The sequence below is a fragment of the Podarcis pityusensis genome (genome assembly GCF_964106645.2).
Source record: "Podarcis pityusensis genome assembly, chromosome: 3".
Lineage (NCBI taxonomy): Eukaryota > Metazoa > Chordata > Lepidosauria > Squamata > Lacertidae > Podarcis > Podarcis pityusensis.
The window spans coordinates 121,621,657-121,644,662 of record NC_138026.1 but is presented as its reverse complement, the minus strand read 5'-3'; the positions used below and the strand labels follow the sequence as shown (position 1 = coordinate 121,644,662).

Below are 23,006 nucleotides of genomic sequence, written 5' to 3'. Positions count from 1 at the left end.
GCTGCAGGTGGAGGAGCGGAGACGCCAACCCGGTTCCCCAGATTACGAGTCTATCACTCTTAACCACTACACCACACTGGCTCTGACTTGGGAGATCAAGGTTCGATTCCCCACTTGGCCATGAAACTTACTGGGTGACCTCGGGCCAGTTGCCATCTCTCAGCCTAACCTACCTCACAAGGTTGTTGTGGGGATGGAATGGGGAGGAGGAGAGCCATGGAGGCCACCTGGAGCTCCTTGGAAAATAAAGGTGCTCTAAAAATGTAATAAATACATAAATAATTCCTGCAGGAGGTTGGAGTAGATGACCCTGGGGCTCCGTTCCAGCTCTAAAATTCTATGATTCTTAGTGGGTTGTATAAACTGTAATTCCAAATATGCTTTTTATAGCATAGGGTAGGGGGCACTGTGAAAGTGGCCCAAAAAAGTTTGGAAACTGTTGTAAACAAAATCTGCCCTTTTCCCTTATGGGGTATCCAAGAGCCCATATAGAGTCCTTACGTAGGTTCCCTATTGGTAGGAGAAAATAACAGAGGCCAACCAGAGAATATTGAGAAGCAAAGCAGCTAAGAAGCCTGATCTTTATTGATCTGTTGCAACAGGGTGCTCCCCTCACCTGCAGGAGAAGAGGAGGAACCCAGAACAATGGCGGGCAAGGCCTTATATGGACTTTTGAAATTGCCACCCTGTAGATCAAGACCACCCCCAGATACATCATACCTACATCACAGAAAAGGTGGTCTAAAACAGAAATTTGAATGTTGTTTTTCTCCTGTAGTTATTTATCTCTTGTCTGGCAGGTTACTTGATTGGATACCCTGCTTACTAGATTGGATTGCCTGGGGAGCTTGGCCAGTCTTTTGTAGTGACAAATACTTAGTTTCTGAGCCAGGTCACAGGCTCGCACCCTATTCAAACACAGACATACCCTTAAGACAGGATTTGTGAAGGAAAAGACAATGGGGAGGCTTTTCCATTTTCCTTTGACCTTGCAGAGAAATCGTTGCTGTTGATGGGAGTTCGAGTCCAGCAAAATCTGGACGGCCACAGGTTCTCCATCCCTGAGCTAGACCATCACTTGCTTTGACTGCTCCAATGTGATGGCCTGGGATTCGGACTCAGAGGCTGAACCTGAGGAATCCCAGCCTGCACAGGATTCCTTGCCTCCAGAACCAGCTGAGCTGGGGCTGGGGTACGAGCCCGAAGGGTCCTCACCTGTGCTAGGTCCTCAGGTGCAGGCACCAGCTGAGTCTGCTCTGGCTCCTGAGGTGATGGAGGACCCATTGCCTGCAGGTGCTCCACTCTCAGCCCCGTCAGAGGAAGCTGAGGTTGCCTCTGGGTCCGGTAATCCTCCAGCCTCTCCTGAGCTGCAGAGGCTCAGGGCAGAGAGGCGGAGGGAACTAAGTTCCCGCAGGAGGAGGGCTCGCCTCCAGGCGAGGAGAGGCGAGTCACCAGAGGATCGGGGCTGCCCTATGCCTCGGGGCAGATAAAAGCTGGCCAGCCCCAGTCCCAAGTTGCGGGAGCAATTTTGTAGGTTGCCAGTTCCTGCCTGAACCCTGTCCTGCTTTCCTGCCAAAGCTCCTGACCTACCCTGGCTCCCTGCTTGCAATCCCAGGCCATCACACCTGGAAACCAATGTCCCCACTGTGGAAGGACATGTGGATCCAGAATTGGCCTCCACAGTCACTTATGGACTCACTGTTAAGACTGTGTTCATGGAAGACCATCTTCCTCGGCTATGAGTGATCGCCAAAAAAGACCCATGCCATGCCCTGCAAAGAACTTGGCTCTTTACAGAGGCACTCAGCTCCCCCAGACAGTTGAGGCAGTTGGGGATGTTTAGCCTGGAGAAGAGAAAAATGGGAGGAGTTATGGTAGCCACCTTTGAATATCTCAAAGGCCGTCCCATGGAAGAAGGTGCAAGCTTGTTTTCTCCTGCTCTGGTGGGTAGGACCTGAACTCATGGCTTCAAGTTACAAGACAGGAGATTCCATATAAACATCAGGAAGAACTTTCTGACAGGGGAGTGGACACCTTCAGAAGGTGTTGGACTCTCCTTCCTTGGAGGTTTTTAAGCAGAGTTTGGGGGGCCATCTGTCTTGGATGCTTCAGTTGAGATCCCTGAGATTGCAGGGGGTTGGACTAGATGACCGACCCCTTCCCACCCTCCAGTTCTGTGCCTCCGTGGTCCTCCTGGATTTCAGACTGGGCGTGTGGCGCCTTCACCCTGCAGGCGTCGCTTGCAAAGCAATCAAAACTAAGCAGTTTAAATGGCGCTCTGTTTGGGGTAATAGCATTAGAGTGTCTGGAGAGGAATTAGGGAAATAGCAAGTAGCTTTATTAAGAAGCTTAATTCAATTACCGAGGCAGCCAAGTTGCAAGCGCAGCCTCCGGTGGTGGCACCTCTGCAGTATCCTGAGCGAGGGTGGCAAGATCCAGGACGGGGGCTATCTCACCTGACAGGAGCAGCATCCATTGCATGCATGCAAAATGAGGGGGGTAGAAAATGAGAGAAACCAGGATGGGCATAGTTGCCTTTTCCTCCCCCCTCTTTACGCTAACCTGCCCTCCATGGAGCAACCACACCCTTTTCCAATTGCCCCTCAGAGTTATAGTAGTAGTAATAATAATAATAAAATTTTATTTATATCCCACCCTCCCCAGCCAAAGCCGGGCTCAGAGCGGCTAACAGCAGCAAAAGTAACACAGTTTACATAAAATCACAATCAATTAATTGAAATGCATTCTAAAATCAATTCATTCTAAAATCAGTTCAGAGTCAAATTAATGGCAACCATTGGGCTAGAGTTCTATGAGGATTACAGAAGGAGGGGGTCAGGCTGTGCCTTGGCCAAAGGCCTGGCGGAACAGTTCTGTCTTACAGGCCCTGTGGAAAGATGTCAAGTCCCGCAGAGCCCTGGTCTCTTGTGACAGAGCGTTCCACCAAGTCGGGGCCAGTACTGAAAAGGCCCTGGCCCTAGTTGAGACCAATCTAACCACCTTGCGACTTGGGACCTCCAAAATGTTGTCATTTGTGGACCTTAAGGTCCTCCGTGGGGCATACCAGGAGAGGCGGTCCCGTAGGTACGAGGGTCCTAGGCCGTATAGGGCTTTAAAGGTCAAAACCAGCACCTTAAACCTGATCCTGTACTCCACCGGGAGCCAGTGCAGCTGGTATAGCACTGGATGAATGTGATCCCGCGGCGAGGACCCCATAAGGAGTCTCGCCGTGGCATTCTGCAACTGCTGGAGTTTCTGGGTCAGTCTCAAGGGCAGCCCCGTGTAGAGTGAGTTACAATAATCAAGTCTGGTAGATAATAATAATCAAGTAAATAATAATAATAATAATAATAATAATAATAGCTTTTTTTCTAGGAAAATAGGTGCCAGTACTCACCATGAAGTTGTTATAGTACATGCCACACTTATTAACAACAAAAGAGGTGCCAATACTGCGTACCTTTGAGTACCCCCTGAAAAAAACCCCATTGATAATAATCCTACCTTTTTCCTTCATCAAAGACACAAAGTGGCTTATACCTAAAACAGAAACAGCTAAGAACATAGCTGTTAATCATTTTTTAAAAATTAAACACACACACATTTTATGAAAGTATGCAGATCATTACAATGAAAGCAGAGGAGAGATCCCACAAGCCTCCAGCTCTGAAGGCAAAAGGGTGTCCTTACGCCCATTTTATGGGAAGAGTCGATTGGCACTTATGACAGAAGCAGGCCTGGATCCATGGTGCGCATTCTGTCACCAATGGTTACTGGGTCCCTCACTCCATTCTTCTCCCTGGGGTTGACATTCCGGGCAAGAGAATGGGTCAGTGTTTAAGTCACTCCATGAAGAAAAAGGACCTGGAAGAATATCAGGTGAGCAGAGGGACAAACAATCCCCAAACCCTCCTGTTGGTGGCTTAGGGCCCTCGTATCTACAGGACCGCCTCTCCTGGTCTGCCCCACAGAGGACCTTAAGGTCCATGAATAATCATAGTTGAGAGGTCCCTCATATTTATGGGACTGCCTCTCCTGGTGTGCCCTGCAGAGGACCTTTGGTGTTGTTGAGTCATTTAGTCGTGTCCGCCTCTTTGTGACCCCCCTGGATCAGGGCACGCCAGGCCCTCCTGTCTTCCACTGCCTCCCGCAGTTTGGTCAGACTCATGCTGGTAGCTTCGAGAACACTGTCCCACCATCTCGTCCTCTGTCGTCCCCTTCTCCTTGCACCCTCCATCCTTCCCAACATCAGGGTCTTTTCCAGGGAGTCTTCTCTTCTCATGAGGTGGCCAAAGTCTTGGAGCCTCAGCTTCAGGATCTGTCCTTCCAGTGAGCACTCAGGGCTGGTTTCCTTCAGAATGGATCGGTTTGATCTTCTTGCACTCTCTTTCTTTTTTTTTAAATGATATTTATTAAGAATTTTAAAATTACAAGAAAAACAAAAAGAAAAAGAAAGAGAAAAAACAAAAGAAAAACAAACCACAATCAAGCAATACAAATTGATAAAAACCAAAATCAAAAAGTAACAACAAAACACGTAACACAAGACAATCAAAAAGCAAAAATAAACCACAAAAATTTAAAAACAAATCCAATATTCCAAAATCCTTAACTGTCATTGCCTTATTTCATCGACCTCCTCACTCCTCCCTTTTTTGTATCCTAGTTGTTAATTATCACAGCAAATCCTTTCCATTTTTCATAATATTCTGTCATTAAATTACCTTAATCTATTTTAACCTTATCTTACTATAAAAGACCCTAAAACTTAAAACTTAGATCTTATTTATACCAGTTTCTCATAACCATAACATATTCTTACATAATTCTTTTAACATTTTTGCTAAAGCCAAATGATTTCGTTCCAACATTTTTCTAACATTCATCAATTTTATAAAACAATCCTAATAATTTTTTTTTAAAAAAAAACTTTCTTCCAATCTTCATCCAGCGTCCCTTCCTCCTGGTCCCGGGTTTTGTCAGTCCTTTCTATCCCATCAATCTAGCTCATTAACCTGGTAATCTTATGTCCGAGGCCCTTAAGTCTCTTCCATGTCCCTTCCGCAGCTCTTCTTCATATTTATACCTGTACTTTACTTTGTCTCCTGCTCCTTTCACTCGTGGAAACTCCAGCTTGACAGTGTTTTTGACCCTTCTCGACAAATCAGCCCCTTTTCCATAGTCCACACTAAACTCCATGTGGTATTTAAAAACATGTTTCAAAATCCCTCCAGAATTAAGAGCCCCCACAACCCCAAACATCTCACGGCCCATTGCCAGACTTGGAAAGTCAAAACATCCCTGCATAGGGGGGTCTATCCAACCCCCCGTTTCCAAACCAAATAAAACTCTATCTCTCCAAGCCTGGCTTTTTCCAAGTTCATTTGTCAAATCCAACAACTCATGTTCCTGCTGGGCCACAGCTCCCTCCATCTCTGGCACCCAAGGTCCAGCAACATCCTCTTCCCTCATCTGATCTGTCAGAGCACACTCCTGATTTGATTCCTGGGTGGGTTCTATATAGTTACCCACTACCTGTCCAAAATTTCTGATCGCAACAGTCATCAAGTCCGTCTTCTCATGTAACTGTTCCAATAGGGCACTTGTTTTGCAGAAAGCACGCACCAGAGCTTCTGAATACATTGTTATACAAGGTCAGAAGTCTGTTCCCACAATCTTAATCTGTTGCAGCTGCAGAGCTCCCCGATTTAGATTTAGTAACAGTTTCACAGGCTCCCTCTAGGGGAAGAACTTCTATTTGATCTTTTCTTTTAAAAGTAGATCTAGCAACAAAGTTTCCTTTTTCAGATATTTTGTCAATATTTGTTCCTTTAAAATGCGAAGGAGAACGATGGAATCACTATGTTTCTCTTCTTTTAACTGTCTGTCAAAGACGTTTGTCTATGGTCAATGAACTTCCCAAAGAACGTAAGTCCTGACACCCTGCTCCCAGGTCCGAGACGGTGGAAAATTACTTTTCTTTACACTCTCTTCTGCAGGTTTAACCAGTCCGGAAAAAATCCCCCCTCTTCTCCTGCTTCCGAAGGGGGTTCAACAATTTTAAATGATGAAAGTTAATCCTTTACAAACGATTTTCTGAACTCTAGTTTGCCATGTCTTTGCTTTAATCTATCTACAAGAAACGGAAGGCTGACTTCCTGTTTAGACCTTCCCGTTTCAGTGTCAAATTGAGAAGAATTTCTTAGTCCAATTTTCCTTTCTACTCGCAGGTCATTATTTAAAGTCCAATTGTTCGAAATTGAGCTACTCACAGGTAATTGTTTTAAAAGCCAAATTGTCCCAGGAAAAAGGCAGCGCTCTCTGGCAACGGCTATGCGGCTTCACTCCACGGAAGAAGCAGTTGACTCTCAGCACCGCGCCACTTGCCTCTCTTCGCTCCGGAGCCCGTAACTGGGTTCCTTTACGAGTTGGGGGGGCGCGAAAGGTGCCCGCCGAGTCGCAGTCCATGGGACTCTCAAGTGTCTCCCCCAGCACCATAATTCAAAAGCATCCATTCTTCGGTGATCAGCCTTCTTTATGGTCCAGCTCTCACTTCCATACATCACTACTGGGAAAACCATAGCTTTAACGATACGGACCGCCTCTCCTGGTTTGCCCTGCAGAGGACCTTAAGGTCCATGAATAATCATAGTTTAGAGGTCCTGGGCTCTAAGGAAGTCAGACTATCCTCCACCAGGGCCAGGGCCTTCTCAGTGATGGCTCCGACCTGGTGGAACACTCTGTCCCATGAGACCAGGGCCCTGCAGGATTTAACCTCCTTCCACAAGGCCTGTAAGACAAAGCTATTCTGCCTGGCTTTTAATTTGAATTCAGCCTGATCTTTTATTTCCCTTCTCTTCCCTCCCCCTCCCCTTTTATGAAGATCACCCGCTCTGAGACGCCACAGCTAATTCTCCCCTGGTCTCCTCGCTGGCCCAAGTAGGACTAATTCAGCCAGCTAGCCCTGGGGATTATCTAATGCTTATTTCCCCTAACTTGATTTTTGAATTTTATTGTTATTCATGTTTTTATTCTGTATTTTATGCTGTTTTTATAATTAAGTGTTTCAAATTTGTTGTTAGCCACCCTGAGCCCGGTTTTTGAACCGGGAAGGGTGGGGTATAAAAATAAATTATTATTATTATTATTTATTACCGTCACTTGTCCCAGACAGATATTCAATGTTGTCCGTGAAGCAAAACAACACCCCTGTGGTCTGCGTTGTTATATTTGATCCGCTATCATATTTGTATACATGGCTCCCTTCCTCTCCAGTTTATCCTCACAACGATCCTGTGAGGACGAAAGAGGCAGCAACTGGCCCTATGAGCTTCATGTTTGAATGGGGACTTGCACCCTGGTCTCCCAGGTCTCTAACTGCTATGCCACACTGCTTATGCCGGCCACGATCCTGGCCAAAAGCAAAGGATTGCACCCTATGTCTGGCTGATGGGAAACCCCACTGACCTGGGATGAAGATGGTGGAAACAGGCAGGATAGGTCCTGTCTGTGAGTGTGGGTCACATCCAGGCCTTTGAGCAACCTTCCCCAAGATGGTGCCCTCCAGGCATTTCGGACCACCACTCCCATCAGTGGTGTGGCATAGCGGTTAGAGACTGTGATCGGATGGGAGTGAGTGGTGGTCATAGCTGTCAATTTACAGATTTGAAAATAAGGGACCAGCAGCCTCGAAAATAAGGGATCAGCAGCCAAAATAAGGGATTTTCCGGGCACAGGTATGTTCGACTTCTGAGCCCCTCCGAGCCAAAGGCAGAAAGCCCAGCCAGCAGCCAAACGAAGCCTCAAGTGGTGGTTCCCACAGCGCAGCAACCCAGCAAAGGGGATGCAGCAAGGAAAACCACCGTCACCTCTCCGCTGGGAAGCGCTGAGCAAAGGCGAGTCCCCAGGCAACGCGGCCGATTTGATCGGCACAAGGCATGCAAGCTCCACCCCCCAGTCGTTCTTAGACTCCTTATTGGGTGAGCAACGCAGCCCAGCAACACAGTTGGAGCCTCCCTCCTCCCTGGCCAGCAGGGAGGGAGGGAGAGGAGCTGCTTCCTTTGAAACCCGGGAAATTTAAGGGACATCATCAGTAAGGGACAGCAGCGGGACACGGCGCTGGGATAAGGGACTTTCCCGCCAAATACGGGACGGTTGACAGCTATGGTGGTGGTCCATAAATGTCTGATTTATGGGGACAGCTGACTGCCATCCCCATGGCAATAGCAACATGGATGTTTTCTTGCTTTCCTTGACACCTTGCGGAAGATGTGCACGCTACCTTGCGCCACCTGACTTTTCGCTCACTCTTCAATAGAGACCCTTCAAGCCCCTCCAAGCAATATCTACAGATCTTGCTTGTTGGTGCTTTAGTTGAGATTCCTGAATTGCAGCGGGTTGGACTAGATGATCCCGTGGGTTCCTCCACAGTTCAATGATTCTATTTTAACTCCCCTGAAAAATGTACGGGAGTATTGATCTCACAAAAGCCCCTAAATTAGTCTCACATTTGTCTTGGGGGTGGGGAATGAGGCAGTTTCCACCAATTAATCACCTTAGCTGATTAGTCAGCTGCCTTAATTGGTTAATTCATTGCCTGCGTGTAATTAAGCTTGCAGGCTGTGAAAACTTCAGTGTAGGCTCCCTTCTGAGATATTCAAGGAAGTGTGAATTGATGTACTGGCCAATAAACCAAAGCTATCACTCAGAGTTGGAAAGAAAGCACTGTCTAGTATTTCCTTTTTCATTCTTTAACACAGAAAAAAAAAAACCACCAGGACATAGCAGCCTTAAAAATATTAAAAGCAAAGGTAAGCCATCCTGGTCCGAATTTAAAAAAATTCCAAAATCCAACGCAGGGTAATGCAGTTATTGTCATTTTGGTTGATCCCAATGCAAGCCATGACTCAATTCTGGAGTTTTAAACATTGCATTTTATCTCAGCTCTGCAACCACTGGGATTTTTTTTTTTACACTAGATATTCATCATTCTCGAATGAAGAAAGTTTGCAGCATTTGAGACTTTAGAGAAAAGGCGAGTAAGAAGGAGACATGATAGAAGTTCATAAAATTAGGCATGGCATGGAGGGAGTGGATAGATAAAAAATTCTCCCATAGCACTTGGAACTTGTAGACACTCAGTGAAGCTGAATGTTGAAAGGTTCAGGACAGATAGTCGTACCTTGGTTCCTGAACGCTGCAAACCCGGAAGTGTCTGTTCCGGTTTACGAACGTTCTTTGGAACCCGAACGTCCGACGGGGCTTCTGATTGGCTGCAGGAGCTTCCTGCAGCCAGTCAGAAGCTGTGCTTTGGTTTCCAAATGTTTTGGAAGTGAGCGGACTTCCAGAACGGATTCTGTTTGACTTCCAAGGTACGACTGTAAAAGGAAGGACTTATTCATGGCATGTGAAGTTAAAAGATGGAGCTTGCTGCCACTGGAGGCGGGGATGACCACCAACCTAGATGGTAATAATACTAATACTAATACTAATACTAATACTAATGATACTACAGTGGTACCTTGGGTTACATACGCTTCAGGTTACAGACTCCGCTAACTCAGAAATAGTACCTCGGGTTAAGAACTTTGCTTCAGGATGAGAACAGAAATTGTGCTCCGGCGTTGCGGCGGCAGCGGGAGGCCTCATTAGCTAAAGTGATGCTTCAGGTTAAGAACAGTTTCAGGTTAAGAAAGGACCTCTGGAATGAATTAAGTACTTAACACGAGGTACCACTGTAATAATATTTATACCACTCCCATCTAGCTGGGTTTCCCCAGCCACCCTGGGCAGCTCCCAACGATTATTAAAAACACATTAAACCGACAAACATTAAAAACTTCCCTATAACTTCAGATGTCTTCTAAAAGTCAGGTAGTTGTTTATTTCCTTGACATCTGGTGGGAGGGCGTTCCACAGAGCGGGCGCCACCACCAAGAAGGCCCTCTGCCTGGTTCCCTGTAATCTCACTTCTCGCAATGAGGGAACTGCCAGAAAGCCCTCAGAGCTGGACCTTAGTGTCCAGGCAGAACGATGGGGGTGGAGATGACTACTAGCCACGATGTCTAAGCCCTGGATCCACAGCTGAAGGCAGCAATGCTTTGAAATCCCACCCACTCTGAAGACTTCGGCAGGTATCCCATCAGGTCCGCTGGCTTGGTTGTTTTTCATTTGGTTAATAGCTGTACACAACTCTCATTGTTAAAACCGGCCCAGGACCCTCGTACCTACGGGACTGCCTCTCCTGGTATGTCCCACGGAGGACCTTCTGGTCTTCAAACAAAAACATCTTGGAGGTCGAGACTTCCGGTGGAGCGCGGAACCCGCTACAGGCGAGGGTTTTTTCCGGTGGGAAAGCCCTGGCTTTTTTAGCCGAAAAAGGAGGTTTTTAGGGCGCAAAAACCTCTGGTTGTACCTCTGGAGGGTGTCTAGGGGTTCAGGTTCCCGGCGGTGCCTAAAAAGCTGCCCGTCCGGCCGCCAGGTAGCCTCCGTAAAAAGAGGTGAAGAGTGCGGCGGAACGAGCAGCAGGCGATCGGGCGGCCATAGCAGCGGCTAATAAGCGAAGCCCCGAGCCTGTGGGAGATAGCGCTCCGCTCTCAAAATAAAGAAATTCGGATGCAGAACATCTAAAATTGCTGGAATTGACGAGCAGTAAGAGCAAGGAAGTCTCCGAATTAAAAAGAGAAGAGCTCGAGTTCAGCGGACGTCTGGCTTCATTTAAAGACACAGGTTGTATGCAGAGCCTAAAATGAAAGTAAGTTGCCGCTAGCGGCTACTATTATCGTCTCCCCTGTAACAATTTAACTTTCTCCAGAAGAAAGAAGAGAAGGGAGGACTTTAAAAAGGGGAGCAGAAAATTTTTGCGAATGAAGTGTGATCTCAGCGTCAGTGAAGCAGTGGAAAGACAAAGAGGACTATTCTATTACATCTCTGTGACTCTGTGAGTGCATTTCCACGCTAAGAAAACCTCTGACGCCATATTGGGCTAAGAAGGACTCCTGATGTTATAATAAGTGACTTTATAAGATATTCGGTTTTACCTTTTTTTTTCTTGAAGAAGGTGGTTTTTGGTGGTTTGTTTAACATCTTTTACATCTGTTCTCTATCTTTGTTAGGAACTTTAAATTAGTGAAAATTGGACTTTAAAGAGAACTGTTGGAGTAGGGAAGCCATTTAAGAACTACTCTAAAATTTGGTAAGGTTGGACTCCCTCTAGTGGTTCAAATTAAGCATTATTATTTAAAGTAAGAAACCTCCGTAGAGGTAATCTAAGACTGTGAAAGAAAGAAAAATCGTCTTTAAGAAATCTCTTCAACTCCTAACGGAAAATCCTCCAGGAATTATTTACTATAGAAACCCATTTCTAAGGGACAAATTTGCTTCTAAGGGATAAATAAAATAAATATAGATAATTACAGATAGTTTGGAATTTGGAATGTGGAACTTGAACATATTGGAAATTACAATTTGACTTTATATTCACTATCTTTGTCTTCTGGAGTTTGGACTTTATATTCTCTACATTTGTCCTCTGGAGTACTTTTGGACTACCAATTTAAAGATAATTGTTTTTGGAGCTCTTATAGACCCTCAAATCAGAGACAGTTTAATAAATGTTCTGACTGGATTAGCCCGAACGGGGGCAAGAAGAATACAGATTAACAACTAAGCTTCTTCAACCTGTGGAGGACGAGACAAAATCTAAATATATGATTTTGAAGGCGAACTGTTAAAAAATCTGTAAATCATAACCCTTCTTTCTTTTAAGTTAGTATTGTCAGTTTTTGATGGACATTTCATTGATATTTAATGATAATAGTAATTGTTACTAGTTGGGAATTGTCTAGAAACTGTATAGTTTAATTTTTTGATATCTGATATTTGATAGTTGAGGAAATGTCGCATACACAAAAAAAGGGGGTAGAGGGGGGGACCCCAACAGATAGAAGAGCTTCAAAACAGGAAACAGATTTCAGAACAGAAATATTGAAGATGTTTGCAGAAATTAAACAGAGCAGAAAAAATTTGGAGACAAAATTAGAACAGGTTGATAATAAAATTGGGAAAATGGATAAAAAGATTGAGGAGACAGTTAGTGAATTAAAAGGGCAGATTAAAGAGGTCTCAAAGAGAGTGGACGAGGGACTTAAAAAGACAAAACATGAAATGAGAGAGATGAAACGGGAAGAAGAGAAGATGAAAAAGGAGATTGCAGATTTAAACAAAATACAGGAAGAAATAAAAGACTCTATCGCAATGAATGAACTAAAACAGAGAGAAGTGAATTTGAGATTGAGGCAAGTACCGGAAATACAAAATGAAAATATAAAAGAAAGATTGGTAAAAGAAATTGCGCAGTGGATGGAGTTATCGGAGGAAGAAGTGGCAAAAACAGTACAAAATGCATTCAGAATGAAAATAAGATCAAGAACAGTAAAGAAATTCCCAGGTGATTGCTTAATAACATTTAAAGATAGAGAGATGAGGAATCAGATTTTGCAAAGGAATAGAGAGAAGAGATTATATATTGATGGGAATTATATAATTATCTTTAAAGATATTCCAATAAGGTTGTTGAAACGAAGAGAAGCTTATAAACCACTGGTGCAACTGCTTAAGAAAAATAAGATCGATTTTAGATGGGAATTTCCGGAAGGAGTCTCGTTTTTTTATAAAGGGGTAAAAAGAAGATTAACTAGTCCGGAGGAAATTGGAAAATTTACAAGGAGATATAAAGAGCTCCAAGGGGGAGAGGAAGAGGCTAAAGGGGCAGAAGGAGGATTAAACTTAAGGGAGGAATTCGAATTAAGAGAAGAAGAAGAAGAAGAACACATTGGGAGAGAATCAGAAGAAGAGGAAGAAGACGAAGAAGGAGAAGAGATAGAAAGACTATAAGGTAAAACTCAAATCTAAACAGTGATAAGAAGAATGACGTTAAAACTATGGAACTGGAACGTGAATGGGATGAATGATAAGAAAAAACGGAACAAGATCGAACATATGTTAAAAAAGAAAAATTTAGACATCATATGTTTACAAGAAACGCACGTGATTAAAAAGCACAGGAAAATTTTGATAAATAAAAGGTTAGGGAATGAATTTATATCCTCGAATAAAGAGAAAAAAAGAGGTGTTGTATTATATATTAAAAATAAAATTGAATCTCACCAATTATTTAAGGATGAAGAAGGCAGAATCATAATGGTTCAAATTAAGTGGCAAGGTGAAAAATTGATAATCGTTGGGATCTACTCACCAAACGGGAACAAGACGGAATTCTTCAGATTATTAGAGGAGAAATTATTTGAATACATGGACCAAAAAATCATAATAATGGGGGATATGAACGGTGTGGTTTCAATAGAAATGGACAGATTGAGAAGAACGAAGAATAAAGAAGGGAAATTACCTAAAACATTCTTTTCGATGACAAAGAATTGTAACTTAGTAGATATTTGGAGGCTCAGACATCCTCTAGAGAAGCAATTCACATACCACTCAGAGTCGAACCAATCAATGTCAAGAATAGATCAAATATGGGTATCAAATGAGCTAACTCCAAGAATTCAAAAAATTGAAATACAGGCTAAGGTGATTTCGGACCATAACCCAATAGAAATGGAGCTAAAAGGTTTTGAAGAGCGAACTTTTAGGTGGAGGTTGAATGATAACATATGGGACGACCAAAAGTTCGTCGAAAAAGCACAAAAAAATCTAGATAATTACTTCAGGGATAATATGGATAAAGGGACAAAAACGAGTGTGGTGTGGGATGCAAGTAAGGCAGTGATGAGGGGCCTCTTTATTCAGCAGAATGTATGGAAAAGAAACAACAAAGAAAAAAAGACAAAAGAGATCTTAGAACAGATTATGAATAAGGAACAAAAATTGATAAAAAAACCTAACAATGAGAAGATACTACAGGAAATAAAGATTCTCCAAACCCAATTTGCGATGTTAATAAATAAAGAGGTTGAATGGAATATCAAAAGGCTAAGACAAAAAAACTTTGAGTTTGCCAATAAATCAGGAAAATGGTTGGCCTGGCAGGCTAAGAAAAGGAAAGAACAAAGTACAATTAATAAAATTGAGGTAAATGGAGAAGAAATAACAGACCCGAAAGAAATTAGGAAAAGATTTTTAGATTTTTACAGACAACTATATAAGAATAAAGAAAAGAATAACAAGAAGAAAATAGAAAGATATTTGAAAGAGAAGATGGTGAGAAAGATCCCAACAGATCAAAGGGAACAACTGAATGCCCCAATATGTAAAGAGGAAGTAGAAGAAGTCATAAAAGAATTAAAAAGAGGGAAAACACCAGGTCCGGATGGACTTACATCTAGCTATTATAAAGAGATGAGAGATACGTTGATGGCCCCGTTGGTAGAAGTAATGAACAACATTTTAAAAGAAAAGGACATTCCAGGAACATGGAAAGAGGCATTTATTACAATAATACCAAAACAAGATTCGGACTTAACCCAAATTAAGAATTATAGACCTATCTCGTTACTGAACACAGATTATAAGATCTTCACAGGAATCCTAGCTAAGAGATTAAAAAAGATATTAGTAAAAATCATACATAAAGACCAAGAAGGTTTCCTACCGGGCAGACAATTAAGGAACAATATAAGAAATATAGTCAATGTTATTGAATATTTGTCCGATAGGTGTGATAAACCAGCAAGCTTAATATTCGTAGATGCAGAGAAAGCCTTCGATAATGTGATCTGGGAATTTATGTTGAAAAATTTGGAGGCTATGGAAGTGGGTCATGAATTTTTTAATGGTATCGAAGCAATCTATACAGAACAGAAAGCTAGGTTGATTATAAATAACATCATCACGGAAGATATTAAAATATCTAAAGGAACAAGGCAGGGTTGTCCGCTTTCGCCATTGCTATTTATAGTGGTCCTGGAAGTTTTATTAAATGCAATAAGACAAAATAAGCAAATCAAAGGGGTGACATTAGGTATAAATGAATACAAAGTTAAGGCCTTCGCGGATGACGTGGTTGTGACTCTGGAAGAACCTATAGAAAGTACAAAAGAAATTTTGGATGAGATGGAACAATTTGGAAAATTAGCAGGATTTAGATTGAATAAGAGGAAGACCAAAATGATAGTTAAAAATATGGACCAAGATAAAATTGAATTATTAAAACAACAAACGGAGATAGAGGTAGTCAAAAAGGTTAAATACTTGGGAATTTGGCTCTCGGATAAGAATATAGATTTATACCAATATAATTATATCCCTATGTGGAAAGGAATAAAGAGGGATTTAGAGGTTTGGAATAGATTGAAACTATCACTATGGGGAAGAATATCAATGGTAAAAATGATGGTGCTTCCTAAGTTGTTATTTTTATTTCAAACTTTACCCATACTAAAAGGTACAAAAATTTTCGGGGAATGGCAAAAGGCGATTTCAAGATATGTCTGGGAAGGAAAGAAGCCTAGAATTAAATTTAAGTTATTGACAGATGCAAAGGAGAGAGGAGGCTTCGCACTACCAGACATGAGATTGTATTATGAGGCAGCATGCCTGTGCTGGTTAAAAGAATGGGTAAAATTGGAAAACAAAGAATTATTAGATTTGGAAGGGTTCAATAACAAATTTGGGTGGCACGCGTACCTATGGTGTGACAAAAAGAGAGTACATAAGGGATTTGGAAATCACATTTTTAGAGGAGCACTAATAGAGGTTTGGGATAGATATAAAAATATACTAGAACCAAAAGTCCCACATTGGTTATCCCCGTTAGAAATAATGTGTGTTAAGAAAACTAACATGAGAGGAAAGTGGGGAACATATGGAGAAATGGTTACCAATGAAGGAGGGAAGTGGAAAATGAAATCATACGACCAAGTTAAAGCATTAACATATGATTGGCTACACTACTTCCAGATAAACGAAATGTTTAAAAAAGATTTGAAGGAAAGGGGGTATGCAGAAAAAGAATCAACCTTCCAAAAGGAAATAATAAATAACGAATTTAAAAATCTATCAAAGATGTATAAAATAATGTTAGAGTGGCACACGAAAGATGAGGAGGTGAAGTCAGTGATGGTACAGTGGGCAAGGGACTTAGGATATAATATTCAACTGGAGGATTGGGAAAGGTTGTGGAAAGAGAACATAAAATTTACGGCCTGCACGTTATTGAAGGAAAATATGATGAAAATGCTCTACAGATGGTACCTGTCACCTGTAAGATTGGCAAAGATGTATAAGGTAGATAACAAATGCTGGAAATGTAAATGCAAAGAAGGGACATTCTTCCACCAGTGGTGGGAATGTAAGAAAGTAAAAAGCTTCTGGGATGAGATCTATAATGAGATGAAGAAGATGTTAAGGTATACCTTTGTGAAAAGGCCAGAGGCTTTTTTATTAGGTGTTGTAGGGAAGGACATTAGAAGGAAAGATTGCAAACTTTTCCAGTATGCTGTAACAGCTGCCAGAATCGTATTGGCTCAGAGGTGGAAGCAGGAGGAAATTCCAAGGGTAGAAGAGTGGAGAGCAAAATTAATAGAATATGCAGAACTGGACAAATTAACAGGGAAAATCAGATATACTAAAGACCAAAAATTTATAAAGGACTGGGAGAAATTTGTGTGTTATCTGGAAAATAACTATGGTGCAAATACAACGCTGGCGGGTTTTAAAGAGGCTCTGTAAAGAATTTATGAATATTGTTTAATAGAAATAATGAGGGAAGGGAGGTGTAAATGGCAATATGGAAGAATGGAATGTGTACCAAAAGGATAACTATGAAAGAATGTCAGTGACGTTGAAGGAAGTCTAAAACGGATATGATTTGTTGTATAATGGATAAAATGTATAATGAGTTGGAATTCAATAAAATCATAAAAGCAAAAAAAAAAAAAAAATAAAAAAATAAAAAATCTTGGAGGTCCCGGGCCACAGGGAGGTTAGGCTGGCCTCAACCAGAGCCAGGGCTTTTTCGGCTGTGGCCCCGATCTGGTGGAACGCTCTGTCACAAGAGACTAGGGCCCTGCGGGACTTGGCATCTTTCCTCAGGGCCTGCAAGACAGAGCTGTTCCACCAGGCCTTTGGCCAAGGCACAGTCTGACCCCCTCCTTTGGTGATCCTCACAGAACTCCAGCCCAATGGTTGCCATGAATTTGATTTTGAATTGATTTTAGAATGAATTAATTTTAGAATGCTGTGTTACTTTTATTGTTGTTAGCCGCTCTGAGCCCGGCTTTGGCTGGGGAGGGCGGGATATAAATAAAATTTTATTATTTTATTATTATTATTATGGAAGACTGTTAAGTTGTGGGTGAACATTTCAGACGACACATCGATTCTTCAAACAGCTCTTGTTTATTCACAGGCCAGAACAGAACTGAACTAAAGGATTCAGTCAGCCTGCTTATATAGAGCTCCAGTACAACGTTACTGTAACAACTTTCTAAAACTATCCAATCACTGAACTTTACTTTCGATCCTTCATTTGCATAACTATCTACAGTATCCCCCTGCTGGCCCAGGGTGAGAACTTCAGTACATAACAAAGACAATCTTACTGGGCTATGAGTGATTGCCGAAAAGGAGGAAGAAGAAGAAGAAGAAGAAGAAGAAGAAGAAGAGGAGGAGGAGGAGGAGGAGGAGGAGGAGGAGGAGGAGGAGGAGGAGGAGGAAGCTGCTTCTAAATACCTGTAGCTAGAAATCACTGAAGGGGAGGGTGCTCTTATGCTCGAATCCTGCTTTTGGGTTTCCTATTGAGGGATGTTCTCTTCTTACCTTCTTATGTTCTTGCTGGGTGCTCATGTAAAGACATAAACAGTATTTTCTGCTCCTTCAGTATCTCTGCACCTACTGTACAATTCCTACTAAAAAGTCCAATATATGGTTCATGGTGTTGCATTATCTCTCCCGCAGGTGCTGACATTTCTTACCAAGGGGGAGATCCTACGGTGAGTGCATCTCTGTTTTGGCTCCTAGCTGCTCTCCGGTCCTGCTATTTATGTACGGGCATCTTGAGTTCACCCCATACATTTAAACTGTGATGACTTTCCCCAAAGAATCCCGAGAATTGTAGTTTGTTAAGGGTACTGAGAGTTGTTCAAAAGGTAAAGGACCCCTGACTGTTAAGTCCAGTCGCAAACGATTCTGAGGTTGCAGCACTCATCTCGCTTTATTGGCCGAGGGAGCCAGCGTACAGCTTCTGGGTCATGTGGTCAGCATGACTAAGCCGCTTCTGGCGAACCAGAGCAGCGCACAGAAACGCCGTTTACCTTCCCACCAGAGCGGTATCTACTTATCTACTTGCACTTTGACGTGCTTTCGAACTGCTAGGTTGGCAGGAGCAGGGACCGAGCAACGGGAGCTCATCCCGTCGCGGGGATTCGAACCGCCGACCTTCTGATTGGCAAGTCCTAGGCTCTGTGGTTTAACCCACAGCGCCACCCGCGACCCTTATCCCTCTTGCAGAGCTTTTTTAAAAAATACTAATTTTTATTTGGTTTTACAAATTAATGTTTACATTCCAAATCACAAATAAAAACAGACACACAAGATTCTCTTGAATCTTTTGACTTCCCTCCACCACTCCATGGGTTCAGTACTTGTCCTTTTTTATATGTCACTCCAATTATTTGATTGTCCATTATATCCAAAGTCCTTGTTACATTACAAGTGTTATTTGAGTCCTCCTAAAAAGTGGGCTTCCCAGAGGCATCTGGTTGGGCCACTGTGAGAACAGGATGCTATATTAGATGGGCGACTGGCCTGATCCAACAGGCTCTTCTTAAGCTATTATGGTACAGTGGTACCTTGGTTCTCAAACTTAATCTGTTCCGGAAGTCCGTTCCAAAACCAAAGCATTCCAAAACCAAGGCGTGCTTTCCCATAGAAAGTAAGGCACAATGGATTAATCCTTTCCATTTAAAAACAACCCCTCAAACAGCAATGCAACATGAATTTTACAATCTAACGAGACCATTGATCCATAAAATGAAAGCAATAAACAGTGTACTGCAGTCACACCATCAATCAATCAATCAATCAATCAATCAGTAGCAGAACTGGGTTCCACACAGTCACAAAAAGAGCTGCAAAAACAAAAACGCAAAATAAATATCAAATAACAATCAAAGCAGAAGTGTAGCACTCAAATTGGAAGTGCAACACTAAAAATGGAGCACATTCAGCTTCTGAAAAAAGCTCACAAACCGGAACACCTACTTCTGGGTTTGCAGTGTTTTGGTTCCAAGTTGTTTGAGAACCAAGGTACCACTGTATTTTCTTAAGGAGCCTTGATGGTGCAAGCCCAGCCCAGCCAACAGCCTGCCCTTTTCCTTCGCTTTCAGAATCTATGATGCTTTCTGCAGTGACTGCCCTCAAGGAAAGGACTATAGACAGGAGAAACTCACCTCAGATCAGGTCTCCACCTGGCCCCAGCTGAAGGTAAGCCTGCCAGCGAGATTAGAGTGTGACCTTCCCAGCGTGGTGTAGTGGTTAAGAGCGGTGGACTCGTAATCTGGTGAACGGGGTTCGCTTCCCTGCTCCTCCACCTGCAGCTGCTGGGTGACCTTGGGCTAGTCACACTTCTCTGAAGTCTCTCAGCCCCACTCACCTCACAGAATGTTTGTTGTGGGGCAGGAAGGGAAAGGAGAATGTTAGCCGCTTTGAGACTCCTTAGGGTAGTGATAAAGCGGGATATCAAATCAGATGTCAAGGAAATAAACAATTACCGTATTTTTCGCACCGGCCCATAGGACGCACCTAGTTTTTTGGGGGGGAAATAAAGGAAAAAAATTATTTTCCCCCCCAGGTGCGGGGCTGGGGCGGGGGAAGCCCGAGCTTCCCCCGACCCCAGCCCCCAGAACAGGCTGCTATCCCACGTAGAGCTAGCGTAGAGCTGCGCGAAGCCCGAAGCTTGGGGCGTGCTGAGCTCAGCACGCCCCAAGCTTCTGGGTGCTGGCAAGCTCTCCGCTAGCCGTGGGAGAGCTGCGTCTCCCACGGCTAGCGGATAGCTTCCTGAAGCCTGGAGAGCGAGAGGAGTCGGTGCGCACAGACCCCCCTCGCTCTCCAGGCTTCAGCGAAAGCCTGCATTCGCCCCATAGGACGCACACACATTTCCCCTTCATTTTTGGAGGGGAAAATGTGCGTCCTAAAGGGTGAAAAATACGGTACCTGACATTTAGAAGACATCTGAAGGCAGCCCTGTTCAGGGAAGTTTTTAATGTGTGACATTTTAATGTATTTTTAATCTTTGTTGGAAGCCACCCAGAGTGGTGGGGAAACCCAGCCAGATGGGCGGGGTACAAATAATAAATTATTATAATATTATTATTATTGAATCCCAGACATTATGCAATGTTTGCATTGGTTACAAAGCCTTTTCACTTGCTGCCTCCCAACCCAAGCGCTCATGTACAAACCCCAACTTCCTTCAAAAATCCAACACTTTTAATTAACTTGAAGCTCCCAGCCATCCTGGGGTGACTGCACAAATAAGAAGGAGCCTGTGCCTTCTTCTTAACAAACTCTCACTTCATTACTTTCTCCTCGGTGCACAGAGCAGCCCCGGAAGGCAATTTGGGGATGGGGCAGGTCTGCTAAGCAAACCTTTCCATTCATTTGCCCATCCTCTGAGTTGGGACCTGGCATTTGCCTGCCCTGCTACAAACTGACCTCCTCGTGGATTCTCTTTAAGTTGCAATGCACTCCTCGGATGTTTAAGCATATCAAAATAAGCTCTGAAAGGTGTACTTTTCAGAGGAAAATATACCTAGAAACGTGTCAGAAAAATAAAATTTTTAAAAAAGCTTTCAGAATGCAGATTTAAATGCAGATTTTTCAAAACTGATTGTTGCAGGTAATAATAATAATAATAATAATAATAATAATAATAATAATAATATTTATACCCCGTCCATCTGGCTGGGTTTCCCCACCACTCTGGGCGGCTCCCAACAGAATATTAAAAGCACAATAAAACATCAAACATAAAAAACTTCCCCAAACAGGGCTGCATTCAGATATCTTCTAAAAGTCAGGTAGTTGTTTACAGTGGTACTTCGGGTTACATATGCTTCAGGTTACATATGCTTCAGGTTGCAGACTCCGCTAACCCAGAAATAGTACCTCGGGTTGAGAACTTTGCTTCCACTGTATTTCCTTGACATCTGGTGAGAGAGCGTTCCACAGGGCGGGTGGCACCACTGAGAAGGCCCTCTGCCTGGTTCCATGTAACTTGGCTTCTCGCAGTGAGGGAACTGCCAGAAGGCCCTTGGCACTGGACCTCAGGGTCTGGGCTGAATGATGGGGGTGGAGACGCTCCTTCAGGGATACTGGGCCAAGGCTTTTTGGGGCTTTCAAGGTTAGCACCAAGACTTTGAATTGTGCTCGGAAACGTCCTGGGAGCCAGTGTAGGTCTTTCAGGACCGGTGTTATATGGTCTTGGCGGCTGCTCCCAGTCACCAGTCTTGCTGCTGCATTCTGGATTAGTTGTAGTTTCCGGGTCACCTTCCAAGGTAGCCCCACATAGAGCGCATTGCAGTAGTCCTAGCAGGCGATAACCAGAGCATGCACCACTCTGGCCAGACAGTCGGTGACAGTGATGGGAGGAAGATACCAAGTGGCGGCAGCTCTGCCACTCAAACACCACGACTGGTTTACCTCAGTGGCATTTGATTGGCAGAGCTGCTGCCACTTGGCCTCTTCCTTCTGCCGCCATTGTCTTGGCTTTGCGGCTAGTTGCAGCTTCACGGTGTGGGCCGGATTTAGGACCCAGGTGGGCCTGATCCGGCCCGGGGACCGTAGTTTGCTGGCCCCTGGAATAGAATCATAAAACTGTAGAGTTGGAAGGGACCCGAAAGGTCTTTATTATTATTTATTATATTTATTGAATTTATTTACCGCCCTATACCCAGAGGTACAATAAAAATCACAATATATAACATCAAAAATGAAAATAATCCAAGGGTATAAGATGTTGATCGGTCAAACAAAGGCCTGGTTAAAAAGGAACGTTTTTGCCTGGCGCCTAAAGGTGTATAATGAAGGTGCCAGGCGAACTTCCCTGGGGAGAGCATTCCGGGGAGCCACTGCAGAGAAGGCCCTGCTCTCGTGTTGCCACCCTCCAGACCTCTCAAGGAGGAGGCACGCGAAGGAGGGCCTCAGAAGATGATCTCAGGGTCTGGGTAGATTCATATGGCAAGAGGTGGTCCTTGAGGTATTGGGGTTCTGAGCCATTTAAGGCTTTATAGGTCAAAACCATCACTTTGAATTGGACCTGGAAACTAATCGGTAGCCAGTGCAGTTGGACCAGGATCTGTGCCATATGCTCAAACTGTCTTGCTCTGCTGAGCAATCTAGCTGTTGAATTTTGCACCAGCTGAAGTTTCTAGTCCACCCCTTGCAATGCAGTAGGTGGTTGTTCTGTCCCAGTCCCATGGGGTTCTAGTCCAAAAAGGACATCCTAGGCAAGGGATTTGGTTCAACATGACAAGCCAGGCAAGGAAAGCAAAGTCTCCAGAAACTTTTCTGCAGCATCAGGAAATGCAGGTGAACCTCTGCTAGGACGCAACACTCTCCCCCCCCCCCAAAATAATAATGTTGTTGTTGTTTAGTTGTTTAGTTGTGTCTGACTCTTCGTGGCCCCCTGGACCAGAGCATGCCAGGCACTCCTGTCTTCCACTGCCTCCCGCAGTTTGGTCAAACTCATGCTGGTAGCTTCGAGAACACTGTCCCACCATCTCGTCCTCTGTCATCCCTTCTCCTTGTGCCCTCCATCTTTCCCAACATCAGGGTCTTTCCCAGGGAGTCTTCTCTTCTCATGAGGTGGCCAAAGTATTGGAGCCTCAGCTTCAGGATCTGTCCTTCCAGTGACCACTCAGGGCTGATTTCCTTCAGAATGGAGAGGTTTGATCTTCTTGCAGTCCATGGGGCTCTCAAGAGTCTCCTCCAGCACCATAATTCCAAAGCATCCATTCTTCGGCGATCAGCCTTCTTTATGGTCCAGC

At 43.6% G+C, this 23,006-nt stretch overlaps 1 protein-coding gene across 1 annotated transcript in view; it reads left to right on the top strand.

Annotated features, from left to right (window-relative positions):
• Positions 1 to 3,791: 3,791 nt before the first annotated feature.
• CIB4 (calcium and integrin binding family member 4) overlaps positions 3,792 to 23,006 on the top strand; it is a 46,058-nt gene continuing 26,843 nt past the window's right edge. The window contains exons 1-3 of the mRNA XM_081001220.1: positions 3,792 to 3,879; positions 17,917 to 17,951; positions 19,347 to 19,443. Coding sequence (XP_080857346.1) covers positions 3,826 to 3,879; positions 17,917 to 17,951; positions 19,347 to 19,443 — 186 coding nt within the window. The 5' untranslated portion in view covers positions 3,792 to 3,825. The remainder of the gene's footprint in view (positions 3,880 to 17,916; positions 17,952 to 19,346; positions 19,444 to 23,006) is intronic.